The sequence below is a fragment of the Entelurus aequoreus genome, linkage group LG05 (assembly GCF_033978785.1).
Source record: "Entelurus aequoreus isolate RoL-2023_Sb linkage group LG05, RoL_Eaeq_v1.1, whole genome shotgun sequence".
Taxonomy (NCBI): domain Eukaryota; kingdom Metazoa; phylum Chordata; class Actinopteri; order Syngnathiformes; family Syngnathidae; genus Entelurus; species Entelurus aequoreus.
In genome coordinates this window covers 69,171,585-69,192,900 of record NC_084735.1, presented here as the reverse complement: position 1 = coordinate 69,192,900, position 21,316 = coordinate 69,171,585, and the positions used below count along the sequence as shown (strand labels likewise).

General features: G+C 38.6%; 1 protein-coding gene across 4 annotated transcripts; it reads right to left on the bottom strand.

The window, feature by feature from the left end:
- Positions 1–3,198: 3,198 nt before the first annotated feature.
- LOC133650952 (NEDD4 family-interacting protein 1-like) lies at positions 3,199–21,281 on the bottom strand. Of its 4 annotated transcripts, none has more exons than XM_062048753.1 (8): positions 21,071–21,281; positions 18,824–18,911; positions 12,092–12,222; positions 11,804–11,860; positions 11,406–11,493; positions 5,405–5,529; positions 5,195–5,261; positions 3,199–3,846 (listed from the first exon to the last, which is right to left on the bottom strand). In XM_062048753.1, exons 1-8 carry the CDS (start codon positions 21,098–21,100, stop codon positions 3,743–3,745), a joined length of 690 nt encoding a protein of 229 aa, XP_061904737.1. In that variant the 5' UTR covers positions 21,101–21,281; the 3' UTR covers positions 3,199–3,742. The 4 variants fall into 4 exon arrangements, with proteins under 4 accessions (XP_061904737.1, XP_061904738.1, XP_061904741.1 ...); XM_062048754.1 differs by having other exon boundaries at positions 12,104–12,222; XM_062048757.1 differs by lacking the exon at positions 11,804–11,860 and having other exon boundaries at positions 12,104–12,222; positions 21,071–21,280.
- Between the last annotated feature and the right edge of the window lie 35 nt (positions 21,282–21,316).

The window sequence follows — 21,316 nt, the reverse complement described above, 5'->3', positions numbered from 1 at the left end:
CATTTTACTAATTATTTTTTATTACTTGATTCAATTACTTGTTTTTTATTTTACTTACCATTTTATTATTTCACCTGATAATTTACTTGTTTTTATTTTATTTACTTTTTTTTACTTTATTAATCTAGTTTTCATTTTACTTAATATTTTTATAAATTTATTTTACATAATTATTTACTTACTTTTATATTACTAATTATTAGTTTTTATTTTGTATTACTTGATTTAATTACTTGTTTTTATTTTACTTACCATTTTCTTATTTTACCTAATTATTATTTACTTGTTTTTATATTACTATTTTTCTTATTTTACCAAATCATTTACTTGTGTTTTTGTTGTACTTATTTGTATTTAATATTTAATAGCTTACATATAAAATGAAAGACTTTCATTTGACCTAATCAAAAAATATTTAATTGCATTTCATTACCAGGTGTTCCTTAAAACATTGTTTTTTAAAGCCTTTTTTATACTATACGGGTGTCCAAAGTGCTGCACGAGGCCATTATCAGCTCACAGCTAATTTTTTATTGGCTCTCAGTATAATAAATATGTTATGACTGAGATATTTACATATACAATATTAGCTTTTAGCGTCTGAAGTGTAGAAAATGTATCAAAGTGGCCTTTCATATCCTGTAATTATGTTGGACAAGCCTGCTCTATTCTATTCATTATTATATCAACCAATGACCCCAATAATGAAAAACATTTTTAAATTGCACATTTTTCAATTAATTTATTTTACATTTGTAATTCCGTTACACTAAACATTTTTTAATATATACCAGTGAGTTTTAAAAATTCAAATACGTGAAGTATATGCTAACAGACACAAAAGCAGGTACCTCATTAGCGCCTCTCTTGTAATAAAGAGACAATATACGGACATTAATAAACGTTACCATATTTTGAAAAGGCAGATTATATTTGAAAAGACTGTATAGGTGTCCCTAATGAAGTGTCACAAAGATTCTCAATAGAGGTCAAAAGGTTCATAAGACTTAAAATGTAGCATGTTGATGGCGGAAGCGCATTAAAGCCTTCTGCTTGTTTTTTTTTTGTGAATGAACGGGCGACGAGTTCACTCATGGGGGGGGGGGGGGTACAGTATGAATCACCACAATAAAGTGTTGGATGAGAGTGGTGGCGGGGTGGGTGTTAGTGATGTCATTGATGATGGTGGGGGAGTAAGTCGTGAGTCAGACGACAAGAAGAAGAAGAAGAGGAAGAGGAGGAAGGTGCATGGCGGCGCACCTGCTGTGTGTGAGCCATGCTAACAGGCCGCACTGTGCATGACTCATCACCACTTTATACACACACACACACACACACACACACACCTAAAACACATGACGTACAAGGGAGGGGAGGGGTCAGGATGACTCACACCTCAATGCAAAGGCCCCTCCCCCATCGCCACACACAGGAAGCACATATCATTGAAATGCATCCAACATCCTCATTTTTGGAAAGAACCCTACGCTATATTGGCAGCATTATTGCATATTAAATGTCATCATTGGATTCCCTTTTGTTTTCTGAGGTTGCACAGGTGTGGAAAATTCTGAATACATTTGTAAAACATGTTTTGGAAATAATCAGACAATATTCCTGGATTTTTTTTTTAGGACTAATTGGAATTAAGGAGACATGTGGGGTAGTTTTCGCAAAATAAGACACCTTTTAAGACAGTTCAACTATAATATACGTAATTAGAGCATTGTATAAAATATAACCTTTCGTTGTATGCAGATAGACATGCACACTCATCTAAAAATATATTAAAACTAATTTATATGTACACAAGTAATGAAAATTGATGTATGGTGTACATTTTCACATATGTACATACTGTGAAGTTATTACATTTATATAATACAATTTATTATACAGGACAATGATTTACATACTGTATAAAACATCTAAAAAACTATGTATACATTTTCTTAAAGTGTTGTTTTATGATTATGTTGTAAAAATAAAAATAAAAAAAAGGTTTAAACTATTGTCATATCCAGACAGGCCTGCACGCTCATATCCATATTTTAAATATATATGTTGATCCTAAAATTCATGTTTTACTCTAAATGTTATGTTCTGTTAAAGTTAAAGTACCAATGATTGTCACACACCCACACACTAGGTGTTGTGAAATTTGTCCTGTGCATTTGACACATCCCCTTGATCACCCCCTGGGAGGTGAGGGGAGCAGTGGGCAGCAGCTGTGCCCCGCCGGAATAATTTTTGGTGATTTAACCCCCAATTCCAACCCTTGATGCTGAGTGCCAAGCAGGGAGGTAATGGGTCCCATTTTTATAGTCTTTGGTATGACTCGACCGGGGTTTGAACTCACAACCTACCGATCTCAGGGCGGACACTCTAACCACTAGGCCACTGAATACATATATGTTATTTTTTTCTAAATGAAATACAATTTCTTCTTTGAAACAATGTAAGATATTTCATTAACCAACCAAAACATTTACAACTATTGAATTAAAAATATGAATCCCAAGAATAAATAAGTTGAAAATGTATTTCATTTAATAACTTAGAACAAGTAAATAGGTCCTTGTAATGTCACACAATTGTGCAGTGACTTGCTGCAAGGCAAACATTTGAGGCTCAATGATATCTTCCTCATTGGCCAGTGGAGCTGTGAAAGCCATGAGACTTCCAGTATTGGCTTTATTCATGCTTGAACGATATGCAACTCTGCAGCTAGGTGGCAGCACTGCTCACATTCAACAGGCTAACCAGGAAATATAACTAAATTGTGTTTACTGTAAATACGGTGGAATATCCTTTGACAGAATAAGCTAAGTGCTAGTCAATAAGTAGTTTTACAAACAGATTTGTTTGAAAATAATGTCCCCTTGTATGAGAGGAAATAGAACTACTGCTGTAGGCCAATAACAAAGGGTACAATTTCAACATTCAGCTAGCGTAACGAAATAGCCCATATATAATTCAGCTAAACGGAAGTAAAATAAAACTACTCATCTGATGAAGACGCCTGGCAAGTCGCATCACGGCGAGAAAACAGGAAGGCAGTACGTTTAATTTCTGGTTCTATGGTTATCATCAAACTTTTCTTCTTTACCATCACCCGCCTCCTTCTGCAGTGACATCACAAAAACCACACTAAGAGGCAAAACACACTCTTAGAATTAACACACACACACACACAAAAACACTTTACCCCACTTTAATTACCAAAGCAAACTTGTGGTCAAACAGCATCATTTCAATAATGTCATTGATTGCTAACAAGACATACATTCTCTTGATTTAATGAGTTTTTATAGGTTTAACCTCCCTAATGCAGTGCTGCTCCTTTAGTTGTGTACAGTACAATAAAAAGCAACAAAACACTTGCAGCAACACCAGCTCATTATACAACCTGATCAACCAAAACCATGCTAATTAAAAGAGGTTAAAAGCTATGTATCATTTTTTTTTTATCATGTGAGCCAATACAAATGATCTGGCCAGACATTTTACAAACAACACTGCCCTCTGGTGGCATGGAGCAGTGCATGCCACAGTAAATAAGGCAGAAAACTTCACTTCATAAATCAGCAATAAGCACTTTTACAAGTCAACACTAACAAGGATTGTTTTATAGATTTTACAACAAAAAAAGAGGACAAAGATTAAGCATCCTCATCGTGTCAAGTGGAGGAATGATTTTTATATTTTTTGAGGGGTTGTGTGTGCACGTGTGTGTCTAAGGTCAGTAGATGAAAAGGACTCGGGTACGGGGCATCGTGCTAAAGGTGTCCGCCAGCTTGCGAATTCTGGTGTAGTTGATGAAACCTCTGAGGAAAAGCAAGAAGCCTGAAAATAAAACAGAAGAGGATTTTTTTTTTTAATATCTTAAAAAGTAGGGCTGTTAAAGCTATTAATGGCATGTAATATATTTTTTTTAAAGTATCATATTAATCATGTTTAACTGCAGATTAAACATGTAATTTGTATTGATCTCAAGCGCTGTTTTACTTTTAACTTACATTTTTGAGCAAATAAATAACATGCATTCAAGTAAAAACGGTTTTAAAATATATTTTTCATGACATTGTGATTTTAAAATATTGGGTTTTTTTTAAAGTTAATTGGAATTATGCAAACAAGTAATTCACTGCGATTATTCACGATTAACCAAAATTCTAAAGTGATTAAACTGATTGACAGCGCTACTTAAAATGCTGTTTGCAACTTGCTCACAGTTACATTTTTCAAAGCATAAAATCTAACAAGAACACCACCAGCTAGCTTATGTTACCATTAGTGGTACAACAGAACACATTTGTTGGACAATTGTCTATATTTTTCAACTTCCCTTGTGGATCAATAAAGTTTGTCTAAGTCTTATAATAAACTTTTTTACCGTATTCGCGCAGGGAGCGTGTGCACACATACAAAAGCAGTTCAAGAGAAGCAACAAACAATTTGCAGTCATGTTGTTGTTATGATAGAATATACATTCAATGACAGCTAACGCTAGCTATCCAAATTGCTATTATTAGCCAACAACACTTAAAGCTCCTGCGCGTGCATGTGTTGCATGTATTCGTAATTACGTCATTACGTACGAGAAGCCGTGAGAGAGCTGGATATACTGTGTAAAATACATTGGGAAGTTGGCACCCTCTAGGCATATGAGTAAATGTTGCAAACAGTCCTTATTAATTGGTGTATGGATTGTCTTTGAGCTGCAATTGATGTGAGGAACCATTAACACAAACATTTTAAACATAAGTATTCAAAATAAAAAATAAAAAATACTTTTATTATGATTATTTCTTACATTTTTCCAACATTTTTCATACTTTGTGTTTTGTTCAAAATATTAAATTAATTAGAATGCTCTATACCAGTGGGGTCTAGGTTTAATTAACAGACTTGTGTATTGCATTATATTGTGTATTGCATTGTGTATTTATCATAGCACAACAGTAGTTTCCCAGCGGTAGAACATGGATGGTTGGACGTTTAGCTTTAAAAACGTTTTTTCATCATTTTGTTGTTTTTTTAAAAAAAGTTTATGTTTAACATATTTATGAAAAAAAAAATGTAATATATGTTTTAAAATGTGATACTACACTCAACCCAGAAATGTTTCAGGGACTTATATAACTAATGAATAGTGTTCAGTTTTAAAATACAATACAATATAGCTACTTACCCAACACTAGGAACACCCACCACAGCCAGTACTGACCATCAAAGTAACCAGGAAAGTATGTGGAGAACTACAAACACAGAAGGTGGAATGGAGGGTTAGAACAAATATGGAGGAGCATTCAAAAAGATGTGTGCAAGATGTAACAAAGAAACCAACCACTACAGAAGCAACATATATGAAACCACATTTAAAGCATGTGTGTGTACGTACCCGGACAATGAGGACCCATTTGATAAGGGAGAGACCAAAGCCAGATATGGCCCCATAGCGGCCGGCCGCTGAAGTGGTCAAACAGAAGGACAGGAAGAAACCGATCCAGTTGAACAGGAATGCCACTGAACAAAAAAACACAATAAGCACGAATACATTAGACATGTAAAAAAGTAACATCATCTGGAGAAGGACTGAAGATGGAAAGAAAATAGTAAGATAGACGAAGAAAAGTCAGATTTTATGTTGAAATATCAAAATAAAAGTGGTCATTTCAATAGAACGCATTTGGAAAATTACATAAATCAAAGTTATATTTCTGATAAAAATAGTAGTTATGAGAGAATAAAGCAACAAAAATAAATAACAGCAAATTATTAAGAGTAACATTTTCATTTGAAGAGAGAAAGTCGCACATTTGAAATGTTATTAAGGCATAACATCTTGAGAGTAATGTTGGAATTTCAAAAGAATAAAAACTTAATTTTCTGAGTAAAAAGTTATACAACTTGAGAATGAGGTTTTGGATTTTAAGAGAAAATGTCGTCATTTTTCAGAGTGTAGTAGATATAGCGAGGAGGGTAGAGGAAAATAGGTTTACACTATACAAGACGATCATTGTAATTACATGAATGAACTAAGAATTTTAAGAGAATAAATCTGTCATTTTTAAAACAAAATATATCAAATTAAAATAACATTTTTGGGGAAATCGAGGTACACATTTACGGATAAAAGTTTATCTGCAACTGCCTGGTCATTGTACTTTTTATATATGTATGACTAGATATCAGTGTTAATTTTGTTGACTAAAAATTGTCGTCTTTGTTATCGTCAACGACCTATTTTCCCTTGACGAAATTAGGACGATAACGAATGAAAACAAAAGCACGTTGACTAAAACAATGACGAAATTGACAATTTAGTTAGCGAAAGGTTTGACAAAGACAAAATCCAATCATATTTTTTTTTTGTCTGTAGGTGGGTGGGAGAAAATAGCCTATCACAGTTGCATGTGAAAGAGAGGCAGGTGGAAAAGCACAAAGGGTATCCAAACAGAACTAGAGTCTTTAAAATAGACAACGTTTTGATTTTTCACCCGGAAAACAAGACGCAATACAATATGTCTTCTATACTGGGAAGAAAGAGAATGTACGCACTTCATCTTTGCCACTGTAGACAACAAAGCTAATATTTGGAAATGGCTCACACTGTACTGAATTACTGTTACTATTAAAGACAGTAGAGCAGGGGCAAGGTCTCTTACGTCATGTCCACATGTCCGAAAAATACTTACTTTGTGTGTACTACTTTTGTAGTGCACCATGAAGCCGCGATTTTACCCACCAATACAATAAGTAAGATACCTTAACAGTGCACTTTAATGATGTCCTCGCCACATTGTTCAGCTATTAATTGCACAACTTGACAACCCAAAAGAGCATATTGGTCATTTTTCAAGCTCACACACAAAGAAAGACAGCAAAGTGATATTCAAGCTCACACACAAAGAAAGACAGCAAAGTGATACATATATGTGTTAGTTTATAACACTGGTTGCTGTTTTTACATGGAACAGTGGCCAAGATGCCAATTATTGTGCACGATCAGTGGAGTTATACACAATATATAATCCTTGTCCAGGGTGTACCCCGCCTTCCGCCCGAATGCAGCTGAGATAGGCTCCAGCACCCCCCGCGATCCCAAAAAGGACAAGCGGTAGAAAATGGATGGATGGAAAAAATATATTTTCTTCATATGACCATAACCATGCACACATATTTTCATGCACTGTACACTGGCGTTAAGGTGGGTTTTTTTTTTTTTAACTATAGATCAGTGATATTTTTTGTAGTTGTGATTGTCTAAATAAATGGTTGTGATTGTCTAAATAAATGGTAGACCTACATTATAAAATGTACACATTACATTTTACTGATGGAACAGAAAATAGCTACAATGTTATGGAACATAATATTAAAAATACGATTTCTCTAAATTATACACTTCAATCGCCAACAATTCATGCATACAACTATGTGTATGTAAATATAACACTGAATTATAGCAGTTCCCATTACACTCTTAATACTAAGGTTTGAGTGTCAAATATTTTTTTTATTTTCATTATTTCCTGTTAAAAAAGCACTATTATTTTGATACAAGTGTATGCACTGCGCATATTTTCGTTTTACACGCTGCTCAGAGCTAGTAAATACGTTGTTATCCCGCCATGCACCAAGCTCTACCCAGCTCCTTTGCTTAATAAAATGGCAGATTATCTGCTCGACAATTTTCATAATACACTCTCTTGAATGCACATTCGGAAATAAAAAAAAATAAAAAGAGGCTTTAATTAGTCTCTTAATCAGAATTGATTTAGAAATAATGTGATACACCTTATTCAGATTTATTGAAATGTATCTGCATATGCCAAGTTATGCAGAGTTGATTTATTACATTGTACTGTAATTTAAATAACCTTAATAAAAATGGTATCAAAACAACTTCAAAGATGAGTTATCCTTTATATTTGAGTCGACAAAAATCTTGAGGAATTTAGTCTACTAAAACTAGTAGACTAATTCAGATGACTAAAATATAACACATTTTTGTCAAAAAACTATGACTTAAACTAAATTAAAAACTGTTGTAAAATTTAACACTGCTAGAGATGTCCCGGTCACGATCATGGGATCGGAGCAGATATTTCCCTTTTGTAACTGACCGCTGATGAGCCAACCAATCTTTACCACAGCTGTGTCCAAGTTGGGGCTTAAATTTTTAAAAAGCATAGATTTTTTTTAATTTTGCTTCGATGATTTGATTCAATGAGTACAATAAGCGCAAGACTGCTCCAATAGAACGGAGAATGGTCCAACTATTGGTAATGTAGCTTGCGCTGCAGGTGATGTGGCCTGTGCGTGCATCTTAGGGGCGGGGACAGTAGAGTGTGGTTAAAGAGAAATAACTACCAAAAAAAGCAACAAGAAGGTGGACAAGAGAGAAGAGGAGAGAAGCTGGTTTTAAGATTATTTATTTTTATTGTTCTTGTTTTTATTATTACACAATATTTTCAGGTCATTTTTGTTGTTTACAGTGGATCTTTGATTTACGAAAGCCTCTATTTGTGATGTTTACAAACCTTTACATTGTGCTAAATATGCCTCTGTGAGCTAACTATGTGTTAGTATGCCAACGCTTCATTTATTCAGTCATTTAGCATGACGCTTGAAGCCACCCATCGGGGATGCCATTTTAATGGCATCACTTCCTATACACTGCACTGCCATTTGAATATGATTTGCCTGAGTAACTGGACAGGACCGATTTAAAAGTTATGTATTTATTTATTCATAATATTTTTTTTTATCCATCCATCCATTTACTACCGCTTTTCCCTTTTTTTGGGGTCGCGGGGGGTGCTGGAGCCTCAATTTTTTATTTGTTTTTAATGGATTAAAAATCGCTACGAATAAGAATCGGGATTCAAGTCGATTTTTTGACACCCCTAATATATGCGCACATGCACACACACACACACACGTCTTCTTAGTGTGCAGTTTTTTACGGACGAATGCCTTTTCCAAGTTCACAAAACACTACTTTTGTTCAGGCAAAAACTAATTATTCATGTTTAGATTGATTCTTATGCGGAACTCTGCTTCACTATACAAACTTTTTGGTTTACGAACCATGTTCAAGAATCAATTAAGTTCGTAACTCGAGGTTCCACTGTATGTCTCTGGATACAGGAAGGCTTTGAGAGCAAAAGCCAAATTATTTAAATGAGAGCCATAAGCGGGTTTTGCTTTTGTTTGTTTTGGTATTGTGACAGCCTCCTTCGTTTGTTTAAAAAAATTGTATATAGCATTCCATCCATCCATTCAGTACCACAAATTTAATGAACCATCGATTTACAGTGTGGAACAGATTCATATGGCCCCATTCCTGGGTGGATCTCGTGTGAGAGGAAGGTGGAGGGTTAATCATTGTGCTATGCAGCTGAAAAGGATGAAAAGCGCCACTACATAGCAATTGACGCTGTGGTCAAAGTTGGAATTGCCACAAAACATATTGTAAGACATTTAACACCCTACCGCCACCTGGCGGCTAAAGTGGATAGTGCACACCCCCAATTCATCACATTTCATGTGTCCAGTATCAGATAAACAGCAACGAATGGGGCCATATGAATCCCCCTACTGTACAACAATATCAGCAAGTTCTAAATGTAATAAGATATGTTTTATACAAAGTAGTTTACTTTTGTTACTCACTATGAAACATTTTCAGTTCTATGATCTATTGTCAAATTATCAGATTGGGAATCAAAATCGGATCGGATCTTATGTCAAAAAAATCAGATGGGGATCTAAGGTAAAAAATGTTGATCAAAACATCCCTAATTAATAAACATTGTTTTGTCGGCTTTACTCCTCTACTTATTATATAATAAAAAACTAAACCATTAGCATTATTTTAGACATTTTGTATGTGTTATAATCAGTGTTGGGACTAACGCGTTACAAAGTAACGCGTTACTGTAACGCCGTTAGTTTCGGCGGTAACTAGTAATCTAACGCGTTATTTTTTATATTCAGTAACTCAGTTACCGTTACTACATGATGCGTTACTGCGTTATTTTACGTTATTTTTTATGTAGTATCGGCTTGAAACAGAAGATCTGAGTGTGTTTTATTGCAGCGCTGCGGTGAAAAAGAAGAGGCGTGCTTTCTGTGGGTGGGGCCGGGGGGGACTTCCAGACCGTAGTTGAGGGGCGCAGGGGAGACGTTCCTCCAGGGCCTATGTACTTCGGGGCTAACAACCTTCACTTTACCCGGAAGTGGGTCTTTACAGCTGAGGGCGAATGACGAGGCCGGCGGTTTGTTGCAACTTTGTGACTTTATTGCACGCAGCCATCCACCAAGCTAGAGCACCTGCACGCACTCACTGTCGCCGCTCCCTCACTTCTCTCGCCCACTCACTCACTGACGTCACTCACCTCACATGCTGTCATATCTTAAAGGGCCACACACACACACACATACGCTACTCTCATAACAACTAACAAGACATAATGGTGAAGCCAGAAGTCGAGTTTTTTTAACATGGAGACATTCTCAATAATTTTCTTTTGTCGAGCACAAAGAAAAGAACATTTTATTTAAATGTAAGTTGTGTCTTGGATCAAAGATCCTATCTACTAAAGTTAAAGTTAAAGTTAAAGTGCCATTATGTTGCAGCTATTTAAAATAGTTTTGTCAATTTGTTCTGGCCTGAAATAGATTGGCCCTTTGAAACATATATTTGTCTTTGTGTGTTGTATGTAGACCACATTGCTTTCTGAGTTCAGTGATGCAAATGCATGTAAAGTTGATCAACAGATGGTATTATTCTCCAGTGCAATAACAGTACTGAAATGAAGGCTAAAAGGGCATTAATGGGAGCCTTAAAAAAAAGGAAGAAAAAAAGAACTAAATAGTTACTTTTCACAGTAACGCATTACTTTTTGGTGTAAGTAACTGAGTTACTTTTGAAATAAAGTAACTAGTAACTGTAACTAGTTACTGGTTTTCAGTAACTAACCCAACACTGGTTATAATAACATTTTAGTGAACTAACAGTGTTGCCAAAAGGCATCAACTCTTTTAAAATTGGTCTGGATGAAAGGATGAGATGTTTGCTTATTACAGGGACGGCGTGGCGAAGTTGGTAGAGTGGCCGTGCCAGCAATCGGAGGGTTGCTGGTTACTGGGGTTCAATCCCCACCTTCTACCATCCTAGTCACATCCGTTGTGTCCTTGGGCAAGACACTTCACCCTTGCTCCTGATGGCTGCTGGTTAGCGCCTTGCATGGCAGCTCCCGCCATCAGTGTGTGAATGTGTGTGTGAATGGATGAATGTGGAAATACTGTCAAAGCGCTTTGAGTACCTTGAAGGTAGAAAAGCGCTATACAAGTATAACCCATTTAACATTTATTTATCATTCTGGACTTACTGAAGAAGGTGAGCATGAAGATGCCATCGTTCCCTATCCTCAGTTGATCTGCATCTTCAAAATCATCCCTGGCCACAAAGTCTTCATCCTGCCATAAAAGAAGTGGGGAAAAAACTAATTAAACATACACACATGAGCCTATAAAACTGTAATTCTAACTTGCATAAAAGTACAATAAAACACACACAAACACACACGCTCACAAAAAAAACAACAACACAGCAAACGTGTAATGGTCATCACAATGTCTATAAGCCTGACAACTAGCAAAGCATATCTGTCTCTAGATAGAAAGCACACACATATACATACAGTTTGTATCAATATGAGATATGGAGGCACACACACCAAAGCTAGAGCCAAAATACTCATCTCATACACACATTCTTCCAAGTTACCTCCAGCGAACTGCGAATTACATCGTCAAAAGTCTCCAGACGTTCCCTGTGCTGAGGCTGTGGCGGCCGAGCGCCAGGCAACAGAGAAACACAACACCAAGCGATGAAAACGACGCCCTGCCACCCCCGCAATCCCAACACTCGCCACTAGAGGCCACACATGAGTACTTCTACTAAATGTACTCGCACTTTTGAGTTTGGTTCGGTTTCAACATAAGCTGAGTGCGTTCTTAACACTTCCTGTGTTGAAGCAGAACAGGAACTCTAAAAGGACAGTGAGAGACTCACTCTTCCAGTTACCAAGGGAACGGTTGTCTCAGTTTTGCTCCTCTCCGCCTCGTCGTAGGAAGGTAGCGTGGTCGCCACGTTGTAGGACGGAGGCTTGGGGAAACTCCCGTCTTCTTTGAAGTCAAAGTAGGCTGAAATATAGACAAAAAATATGGGAACATTTTAAAAAATATTGGTAATTCATTTTCACAGGGTTTCTGCAGATATCAGCAATCTACCGGTAATTTAATATTTTGGAATGACTTTTTATTGCAACTTAAAACACATGTATTGCCCATGTCCTACTGCAGGTAGTATTTATATGTAGTCAAAGGCTTACAATTGTCTGTATAGACAAAATAGTAAGCAATTGACAATGATAATTTTGAATAGTTGACAAAATCTAATTTAATGTAATCTAATTTTCACTGTTACTCTAAAGTGAATAAGAAATGTTTGAAAAAGCCTTAATGTAAAAATAATCAGCAGTATTGCCAGCGATCAGATCCATTTGACTTAAGCCTCGAGAACACGGCATCACTCGGGGCAACACACGTTCATAACGGCAGTGTGGCGTGTTGCACTTTACGTGATTCTATCAAATGAACAACGGGAGTGAGATGGATGCACTTGAAAACGATGGGGGAAAAAAAATTCTGCCAAAATACAAACTTTGAATGAATAGATATGTTTCCAGTTGCAACCATATGAAAGCTGCCACAAATAATTAACTATTGATGAGCTTCTCAGGCACAACTACTTAGCACAAGGAGGACTGCCACCACAAATGTATACCCAATCTGAAAGCGCGTTTAGCTGCAGTGCAATATTTGTCATCTGACACACAGCATCCTGCTTTTGAGGTAACTAGGGTCTTCTAAAAATGTTGAGCTAAAAAAACCCACTATTTTTAAATGGGGAACTGCACTCTTTTGGGGGATTTTTGACTATCGTTCACAATCATTATGACATGACGACGGATGTATTTTGTTCTTAATGCATTGTAGTCCGCTTACAGCCGGACCCAATAAAGCCCAATAAAAAACATCCAAAAAGCACCAACAATATTCCATTTACATTTCGTGACTTGAATATTGACCAAATATTAGTAATATTGTTATTATAAGCGCTAACGCAGACAAACTATAGCGGCGCCGTGTTTACTAGCGTGTGTGCCAACACACGCTAGTGATCATCATCGAGTGGTAAGCTGCTTCCTCGCTTCTTTTGCTTGTGAAAGCTTATTGTGGATCATAAAGCTTGCCTCTCACCTGGATAGTAGAAGAACGAGGACGTATTCCGACAAGTTTGTACACTTTGACAGTCAATTTAGACAAGGAAATGGAGAGAACGACATGAAAAGACACTTGGTTCCACCCCTCTTTTCTTCGTGAGGATTAGGAGTCAAACGTGACTATAATAAGATTCTATCAGCCTGCATCGTTATGACAGCAGACATTGTACAGTAAGTGATTATTTATTATTTTGTCGCCTCTCAAAGTCTGCAGTTAGTAGAAATCATCAAATTTATTTAATATTTAGAATACACTCCAAAAATAAATACCTCTGTCGTCATGCCTTTCATAATTATTGTAAATGATGGGCAAAATTCCAAAAAAAGTTAATTCCCGTTTAAAAGGTAAATTATTTTCAAGTTGTTGCTGATGTTTAAAATGTCCTTTTAAACCAGGAACTTTATTTTATATTTAGTTATTTTGTGTTTTTGTTATTAACTGATGATTTGAGCATAGCTTAAGCCTATTTTTAAAGAAGACTGAAGATTATACATTACAATTCTTATTTCATTTTGAAATTTTTTTTATGCAACCTTAAAATTTCCAGATAAAAAATTAAACTTCCATCCATCCATCCATCTTCTTCCGCTTCCAAGTCGTGTCGCGGGGGCAGCAGCCTAAAGAGTGAAGCCCAGTTTTCCCTCTCCCCAGCTACTTTGCCCAGCTCTTCCCGGGGGATCCCGAAGCGTTCCCAGGCCAGCTGGGAGACAGTCTCTCCACCGTGTCCTGCTTCTTCTCCGTTTTCTCTTACCGGTCGGACGTGCCCTAAACACCTCCCCAGGGAGGCGTTCTGACCAGATTCCCGAACCATCTTATCTGGCTTCTCTCGATGTGGAGGAGCAGCGGCTTTACTCTGCGCTCCTCCCGAATGACAGAGCTTCTCACCCTATCTATAAGGAAGAGCCCCCTCCCCCGACGGAGGAAACCCATTTCGGCCGTTTGAACCCGGGATCTTGTCCTTTCGGTCATAACCCAAAGCTCATGACCATAGGTGAGGATAGGGATGTACAGCGACTGTTAAATTAAGAGCTTTGTCTTTCGGCTTAGCTTCTTCTTCACCACGACGGACCGATAGTGTCCGCATCACTACAGACGCTGCACCGATCCGCCTATCGATCTCACCATCCACTCTTCCCTCACTTGTGAACAAGACCCCGAGGTACTTGAACTTCTCTACTTGGGGCAGAATCTCCTCTCCAACTAGGAGAGGGCACTCCACCTTTTTCCAGGCGAGAACCATGGACTTGGAAGTGTTGATTTCTATCTCAGTCGCTTCAAACTCAGCTGTGAACCGATCCAGCGAGAGCTGAAGATCCTGGTAAGATGAAGCCAGCAGTACCACATCATCCGCAAAAAGCAGAGACATAATCCTGCAGCCACGAAACCGGATCCCTTCAGCACCCTGACTGGGTCTAGAAATTCAGTCCATAAAAGTTGTAAAAAGACCTGACTGATTCCAACCCTCACTGGAAACTGGTCCGACTTACTGCCGGCAATGCGGACCAAGCTCTGACACCGATCATACAGGAAGCGGACCGCCACAATCAGGCAGTCCGAGACCCCGTACTCTCTGAGCACTCTCCAAAGGACTTCCCGAGGGACACAGTCGAATGCCTTCTCCAAGTCCACAAAACACATGTAGACTGGTTGGGCAAACTCCCATGCCCCCTCAAGGATCCTGCCGAGAGTATAGAGTTGGTACACAGTTCCACGACCAGGACGAAAACCACACTGCTCCTCCTGAATCCGAGGTTCGACTATCCGATGTAGCCTTCTCTCCAGTACACCTGAATATACCTTACCGGGAAGGCTGAGTGTGATCCCACGATAGTTGGAACACACCCTCTCGTTCCCCTTTTTAAATAGAGCAACCACCACTTCAGTCTGCCAATCCAGAGGCACCGCCCCCGATATCCAAGCAATGCTGCAGAGTCTTGTCAACCACGATAGCCCCACATCTTAAGGAACTCTTCCACCCCCGGTGCCCTGCCACCGAGGAGCTTCTTCACTACCTCAGCAACCTCAGCCCCAGCCCACTGCAGAGTCCCAAGGCACTGCTTGCTCATGGGAAGACGTATAGGTGGTATTAAGGAGGTATTTCCAAGTACTTCTTCCACCGATCCACAACATCTCCAGTCGACGTTAGCAGCACCCTGCCCCCCCACTATACACGGTGTTGACAGTGCACTGCTTCCTCCTACTGAGGCGGCGGATGTTGTTCCAGAATTGCTTCGAAGCCGTCCGGAAGTTGATCTCCATGGCTTCTCCAAACTATCATCGGACTGCCTGCCAAGTGCTCATATGAATACCCATATGTTTGAACATGGTGTTTGTTATGGACAATCTGTGACGAGCACAAAAGTCCAATAACAAAACACCACTCTGGTTCAGATAAGGGCGGCCATTTCTACCAATCACACCTTTCCAGGTCTCACTGAAGTTGCCAATGTGAGCATTGAAGTCCACCAGTAGAACAAGGGAATCACCTGAGGGAGCACTCTCCAGTTCTCTCTGTAGGAACTCCAAAAATGGTGGGTACTCCGAACTGCTGTTTAGTGCGTAAGCACAACCAATGGTCAGGACCGGTGCAACCCAACCGGAGGCGGAGGGAAGCTACCCTTTCATCTACTGGGGTAAACTTCAACGTGCAGGGTCTGAGCCGTGGAGCAACAATTATTGCCCCCCTTGCTCGTTGCCTCTCTGTGCTGGCAACGCCGGAGTGGAAGAGTCCAGCTCTTATCGAGAGGACTGGTTCCAGAGCCCTTGCTGTGCGTGGAAGTCAGATCAACTAGATCCAGACGTAATTTCTCTACTTCGTGCACCAGCTCAGGCTCCTTGCCCCCCATCGATGTGATGTTCTGCATCCCAATAGCTAGCTTTTGCAACCGAGGATCGGACCGCCAAGGGCCCTGCACTGCCGCTCGGCTGTCAGAGCACCCACCTTCTATGCCCTCTCCTATGGGTAGTGAGCCCATTGGAGGGGGGGACCCACGTTGCCTCTTCGGGCTGGGCCCGCGGGGGCAGGCCAGGTCCCCACATACTCGCCATCGAGCCCCACCTCCAGGCATGGCTCCAGAAGGGGGCCCCGGTGACCAGTGTACGGGCGAGGGAAACTTTGATCCTCGATTTTTTTGTATTCCCTCACCTAGGACCTGTTTGTCATGGGAGACCCTACCAGGGGAATAGAAGCCCCGGACAACATAGCACCTACGATCACTGGGACACGCAAACTTCTCCAACACGGTAAGGTGGCAGCTCAGGGAGAAGAATAAATAAATAAATAAATAAATAAAACAACTTGACATGCATACTTGGGTTTGACTTTGTCTAAATTCACCCTCCGGAAAAATATTGGGATATGAATCGTATATTGATATTCAGCCAAAATATATTGGAATGTGAGTTTTAGTCCATATCATCCAGCCCTAGCTATGACTATGATTAATTCTTAATCTAACGGAAAGATATAAACATCCCCTCAGTCGACATCCAGTGAGAGCAGACATTGTACACTAAGTAATTGTTTTAATTTCATAGTTTTTATATCTTGTTTAGCACTTAGCCACACAGCTACTTGATGTTTAGTGTTTCATTAAAGCTGCATCTGTTTAGCACACAGCTTCTAAAACTTGTAAGGTCAACCTCCTTATCGTCAGGCTAAAAATATAAGGTTCTGGATAATCATTTGTCTCAAAGTAGACATATTTATCTCTCATGAAGTCTGCCATGAGTTTTCCATGTTGAAGGGAAAAGTGAACATTATGATGCTTCTGAAAATATTACGCCGCTGTATGCTTGATATGAAAAAAATACGTAGATATTACATGCTATTAATGTGCCTGTTACTACATTAATACTTAGAGCATGTATATAAAACATTGGATGTGTTTAGACATGTTTTAAAGCGCTTTATAGGCAAAATAGAGCGACTCCATTGTTAGCTGGCATTTGATTTATTATTTAGAGTGTATAAAAAAAGAAAAACATGTGTGCTTGTCTTATAGAACGATTAAGAATGGTAGGCAAAATTCCAAAAATAGTGCAGTTCCCTTTAAATGTACCATATTTTCCAGACAATGAGCCACTACTTTCTCCTCCATGCTTTAAAACCCTACGGCTAATGAAGCGGTGCGGCTAATTTAGGGATTTTTCATTGCTAACGGCCATAATGTTTTGTACTCAAAAAATTGTTTTCATACAACACTGACAGAGACACTGAAAAGAAGTGTTATTGTTTGCGCTATGGTGCCAACTTTTGGATGAGACCACTCACTACGGGTTGAAAATGTAATTTGTTCCATGCCTTGAACCGCAAGTATAACTGTCCATAGCGTTTCTGCTTGAAATTATTCTTTATTCATCACTCCAAGCAATGTTTGTAAGTTTTACAATATATCTAAAATAATTCATACTTACTAAACAGTCTCATGCATGAGGTCTTTTGTCAGTTTTGTAAATTCACCAAAACATCACAGAGGAGTTATTGAGTCTGTTTAACTCAGGGGTATCAAAGTCAAGGCCTGTGGGCCAAATTAATTATCTGTGGCCCCCGGGATGGTATTTGATTAGTATTAGAACCAGCCCGCAGGCCACAGCTGCCTGCTGCTGTTTTGCACACACCAATACTCCATCAGTGTTGGCGCAAGGAATTTTCCAAATGGGGTTCCAGGGACCCCATCAAGTCAAAAAAATGGGGTCCCACAGTAAAGTTTTGAGGTCCAACTTTTTTGTAACCGTTTTGAAAACAAATGATAAATGTATGCATTATCCTGTTATATCTCACATTCTATATTGTGGTTTGGAAAAAGGTTGTCATAAATGTTAATTCATTAAAAAAGAATACAAAAGAAAATACATTTTTATTCATATGTAAATGTATCAGTTATAAACATTCATTCACTTTCTTCTTTCCTTCATGGATCTAAACTTTACCACTGCCAATATTTTTTTCTTATGTTTTATTGTAATAGTTTCAGAATGTGTTTAGTCCATTTTTGGCCAAAGTAAGACAAAGAAAACAATCTGAAGTTGTCTTTATTTTTTAGTTTTAATGCCATGATTTTAATAGTCGGGCCCGCGTGTGCACAGATTTTCCTCCATGCGGCCCCTGAGCTAAAATGAGTTTGACACCCTTGATTTCACTGATTGGGGAGCTAGCTTCCGCAGATAGCGGCTCCATGACGATTATTTCTGTTTTGATTGATTAGCCGTTTTACTGCCATGTGACAGGCACAGTCGGGAAGCAATTAAGGTATGTAAATAAATATTTATAAAATATTTCGTACCGGTATATATCTTCCGCTTACCGTCCGGTGCGGCCCATATATGTAAAAATATTAATTTTGTTTAAAATGTGGTGGGCGCAGCTTACATACGCACTTTATAGCTCAGAAAAAAGGGAAGATTAAAAATCATAATAGGACGCCTTTGAAAGGAGCAACATTTCTAGCAGGCTTACCAGCATTGTCCTCTGTGATGCTGCTGTAAGGAGGTGGGGCGTCAGCAGCTACCTGTGGAGTCCCATCAGCATCATTCACATGGGGAAGCTGAGAAAAACAATTAAATGCTTAATTACCAAGAATGTCTCAATCATTTTAAGGTCCCTGTGACTCCCAAACAATTTGCCATTGTATTTGCCATTCCATCAGGTGTTGTTATGTTGCGCAGGGCTTACTCATTTCCTCTTTCTGCTGTTACAATTGTGAATGATCCACTTGACACTCCTGTAGGGAAACTTTTGTTTTAATCAGAAAAATAACAGAAAAATCCGCAGCTTACTCTAAAATGATTGTGTGTCAGTCTCCTATGTAATTGCGCTCTGGAATAATGTCGTGAATGACATCTGCTGGGTCAAAACATGGTCTCTTCCTAACAGGTATTTACTTATGAACAGAGTCAAAGAGATTTATTTCAAAATATTTCATGGTTATTACCCTGTAAAGACTGTGATGGTTAGATACAAGAAGGACATTGATGTTACCTGCACCTTATGCAACATGCATCCAGAGACTGTTTACCACCTGTTTTGGACTTGTGAAAGCACTCAATCACTATGGCAGGGCATCTGTCGTTTCATCCTGGACAATATTCATGACAAATGTGTGCTTTGTTTTAAAGATGTGCTTTTTGGTTTTACACAGCATTAGAAAAAAATTTAAAAGGAATTTTACCTTTGCAACCTCATTATACGATTGGCTAAGTTTTATATTCATAAATGTAAGTTTCTCAATACCCCACCTGTTTTTGTGCCCTTAAAAAAAGATTTAGAACTTTCCTTTAAAACGCTTTCTACCTCTAACAATCAAAACGCTGTGAAAACTATGATGCTGTGCTCCAAATTTGGATTATTTACGGAACTTGTGTGAGCCCATGGCTTTACACATTTTGCATTCTTCTTTAAGTTAAAGTGAAGTTTAAGTACCACTGATTGTCACACACATACTAGGTGTGGTGAAATTATTATCTGCATTTGACCCATTCCCTTGTTCACCGGAATATGTACTTCACTGTGCAACCTACTAATAAAAGTCTCAATCAATCAAAACCCCCTGGGAGGTGAGGGAAGCAGTGAGCAGCAGTGGTGGCCGTGCTCGGGAATCCTTTTATCATTTTGGTGATTTAACCCCGAATTCCAACCCTTGATGCGGAGTGCCAAGCAAGGAGTGAATGGGTCCCATTTAGAAAGAGGTTCCGCAGCCTCCGTAGCAGAACCTCCAGGTTCTGTAACAGCTTATTGCTTTTTTACCCTGCACTGCCATGAGGTAGTGCCACGAAATTTCGTTTTTATCTGTACTGTAAAGTTCAAATTTGAATGACAATAAATAGGAAGTCTAAGTCTAAGTCTATGTGTCTAGTCTTTAGTTGCTTTGTTGAGTTTACAACCCCCTGGTGCTGTTTTGTACTGTTTCTGTACTTGTTTTATTATTATTTATTTGCTTGTATGAAAATGTTTGAATATTATAAATAAAAGGTTTTAAAAATTAAAAAAAATATTTAAAAAATAATAATTAACGCAGACATGACTAATCGAACAAGGAACGTTGCACTAACTTCCAGCTTTATTGGTCAGAAATGGTCAACTAGAACATAATGTGTGAACCATACGATCGGGTGCATTTTAACACCACGTACACGATTTTTGACGTCTGAAATTCACACCTCTTGGATTGAAACAATCAAAAGTGACCATTACTAGGGTTGTGTGCAAAGAACCTCAGCTAATGTGGCTTCATTATGCCAGCCATAGTGTACGTTAGCAAACAGGCACATGCTAGGCTAGTTTAGCTACTCCACAGCTTGACGAGCGGTTATCGACACATTTATTTTAAAAAAAAAACAGGTTAGCCAGCTTGCCATTCCACGAAAATTTTACATACCAACACTAAATACTTTCACAACCTGAGGCGCAATGTTCGTGGGAGTTAGTTAGGTTCACTGAAGCTAGCGAGGAAGTTAGCATGCTAACATTGGCTGCCACGTCCAGACGTTACAACAACGGTGTAAATACATGAAATTGGTGATATTTGGGACAAACGTATAATTTGGGGTCGTTCTAGCACATATGAGGTTGGCAATTTAGCTTCTACGCAAGTTAATTGGCGTTGAACAAACAAACTAGTGGACACCGTCGTAACCGCGTCCAATGTTAAGTACTACTTAGCGTCAGGTGGCCATGATTATAGGTGTGGACAAATATATACAATACCTGCTGATATCTGGCGCTCGGCTCAGCCATTCCGATCTGAACGGCTTTCAGAAGAAGCAACAATAAAGAAGTGACACAACGCTCAGGACCAGCTTGAAGAAAATTATATAACAGTGGAAACTGTCAAGTCAATCCTCGCCACAAAAAAACCCTGCTTTTTACGTGCGCTGAGTGTAGTCGTCAAGGCAGCGGAAGCGAAAGTGCTCCATTTCCGGTTTTAGTACGACAGCGGAATAACGTATTACC

Coding starts and splice junctions, on each gene's coding strand:
- LOC133650952 (XM_062048753.1), bottom strand. CDS start 21,100: ATGGCTGAGCCGAGCGCCAGATATCAGCAG. Junction 5,530..11,405: donor CTTCATGCTCACCTTCTTCA/GTAAGTCCAGAA, acceptor TTTTTTGTTCAG/TGGCATTCCTGTTCAACTGG. Junction 5,262..5,404: donor AATGGGTCCTCATTGTCCGG/GTACGTACACAC, acceptor CTGTGTTTGTAG/TTCTCCACATACTTTCCTGG.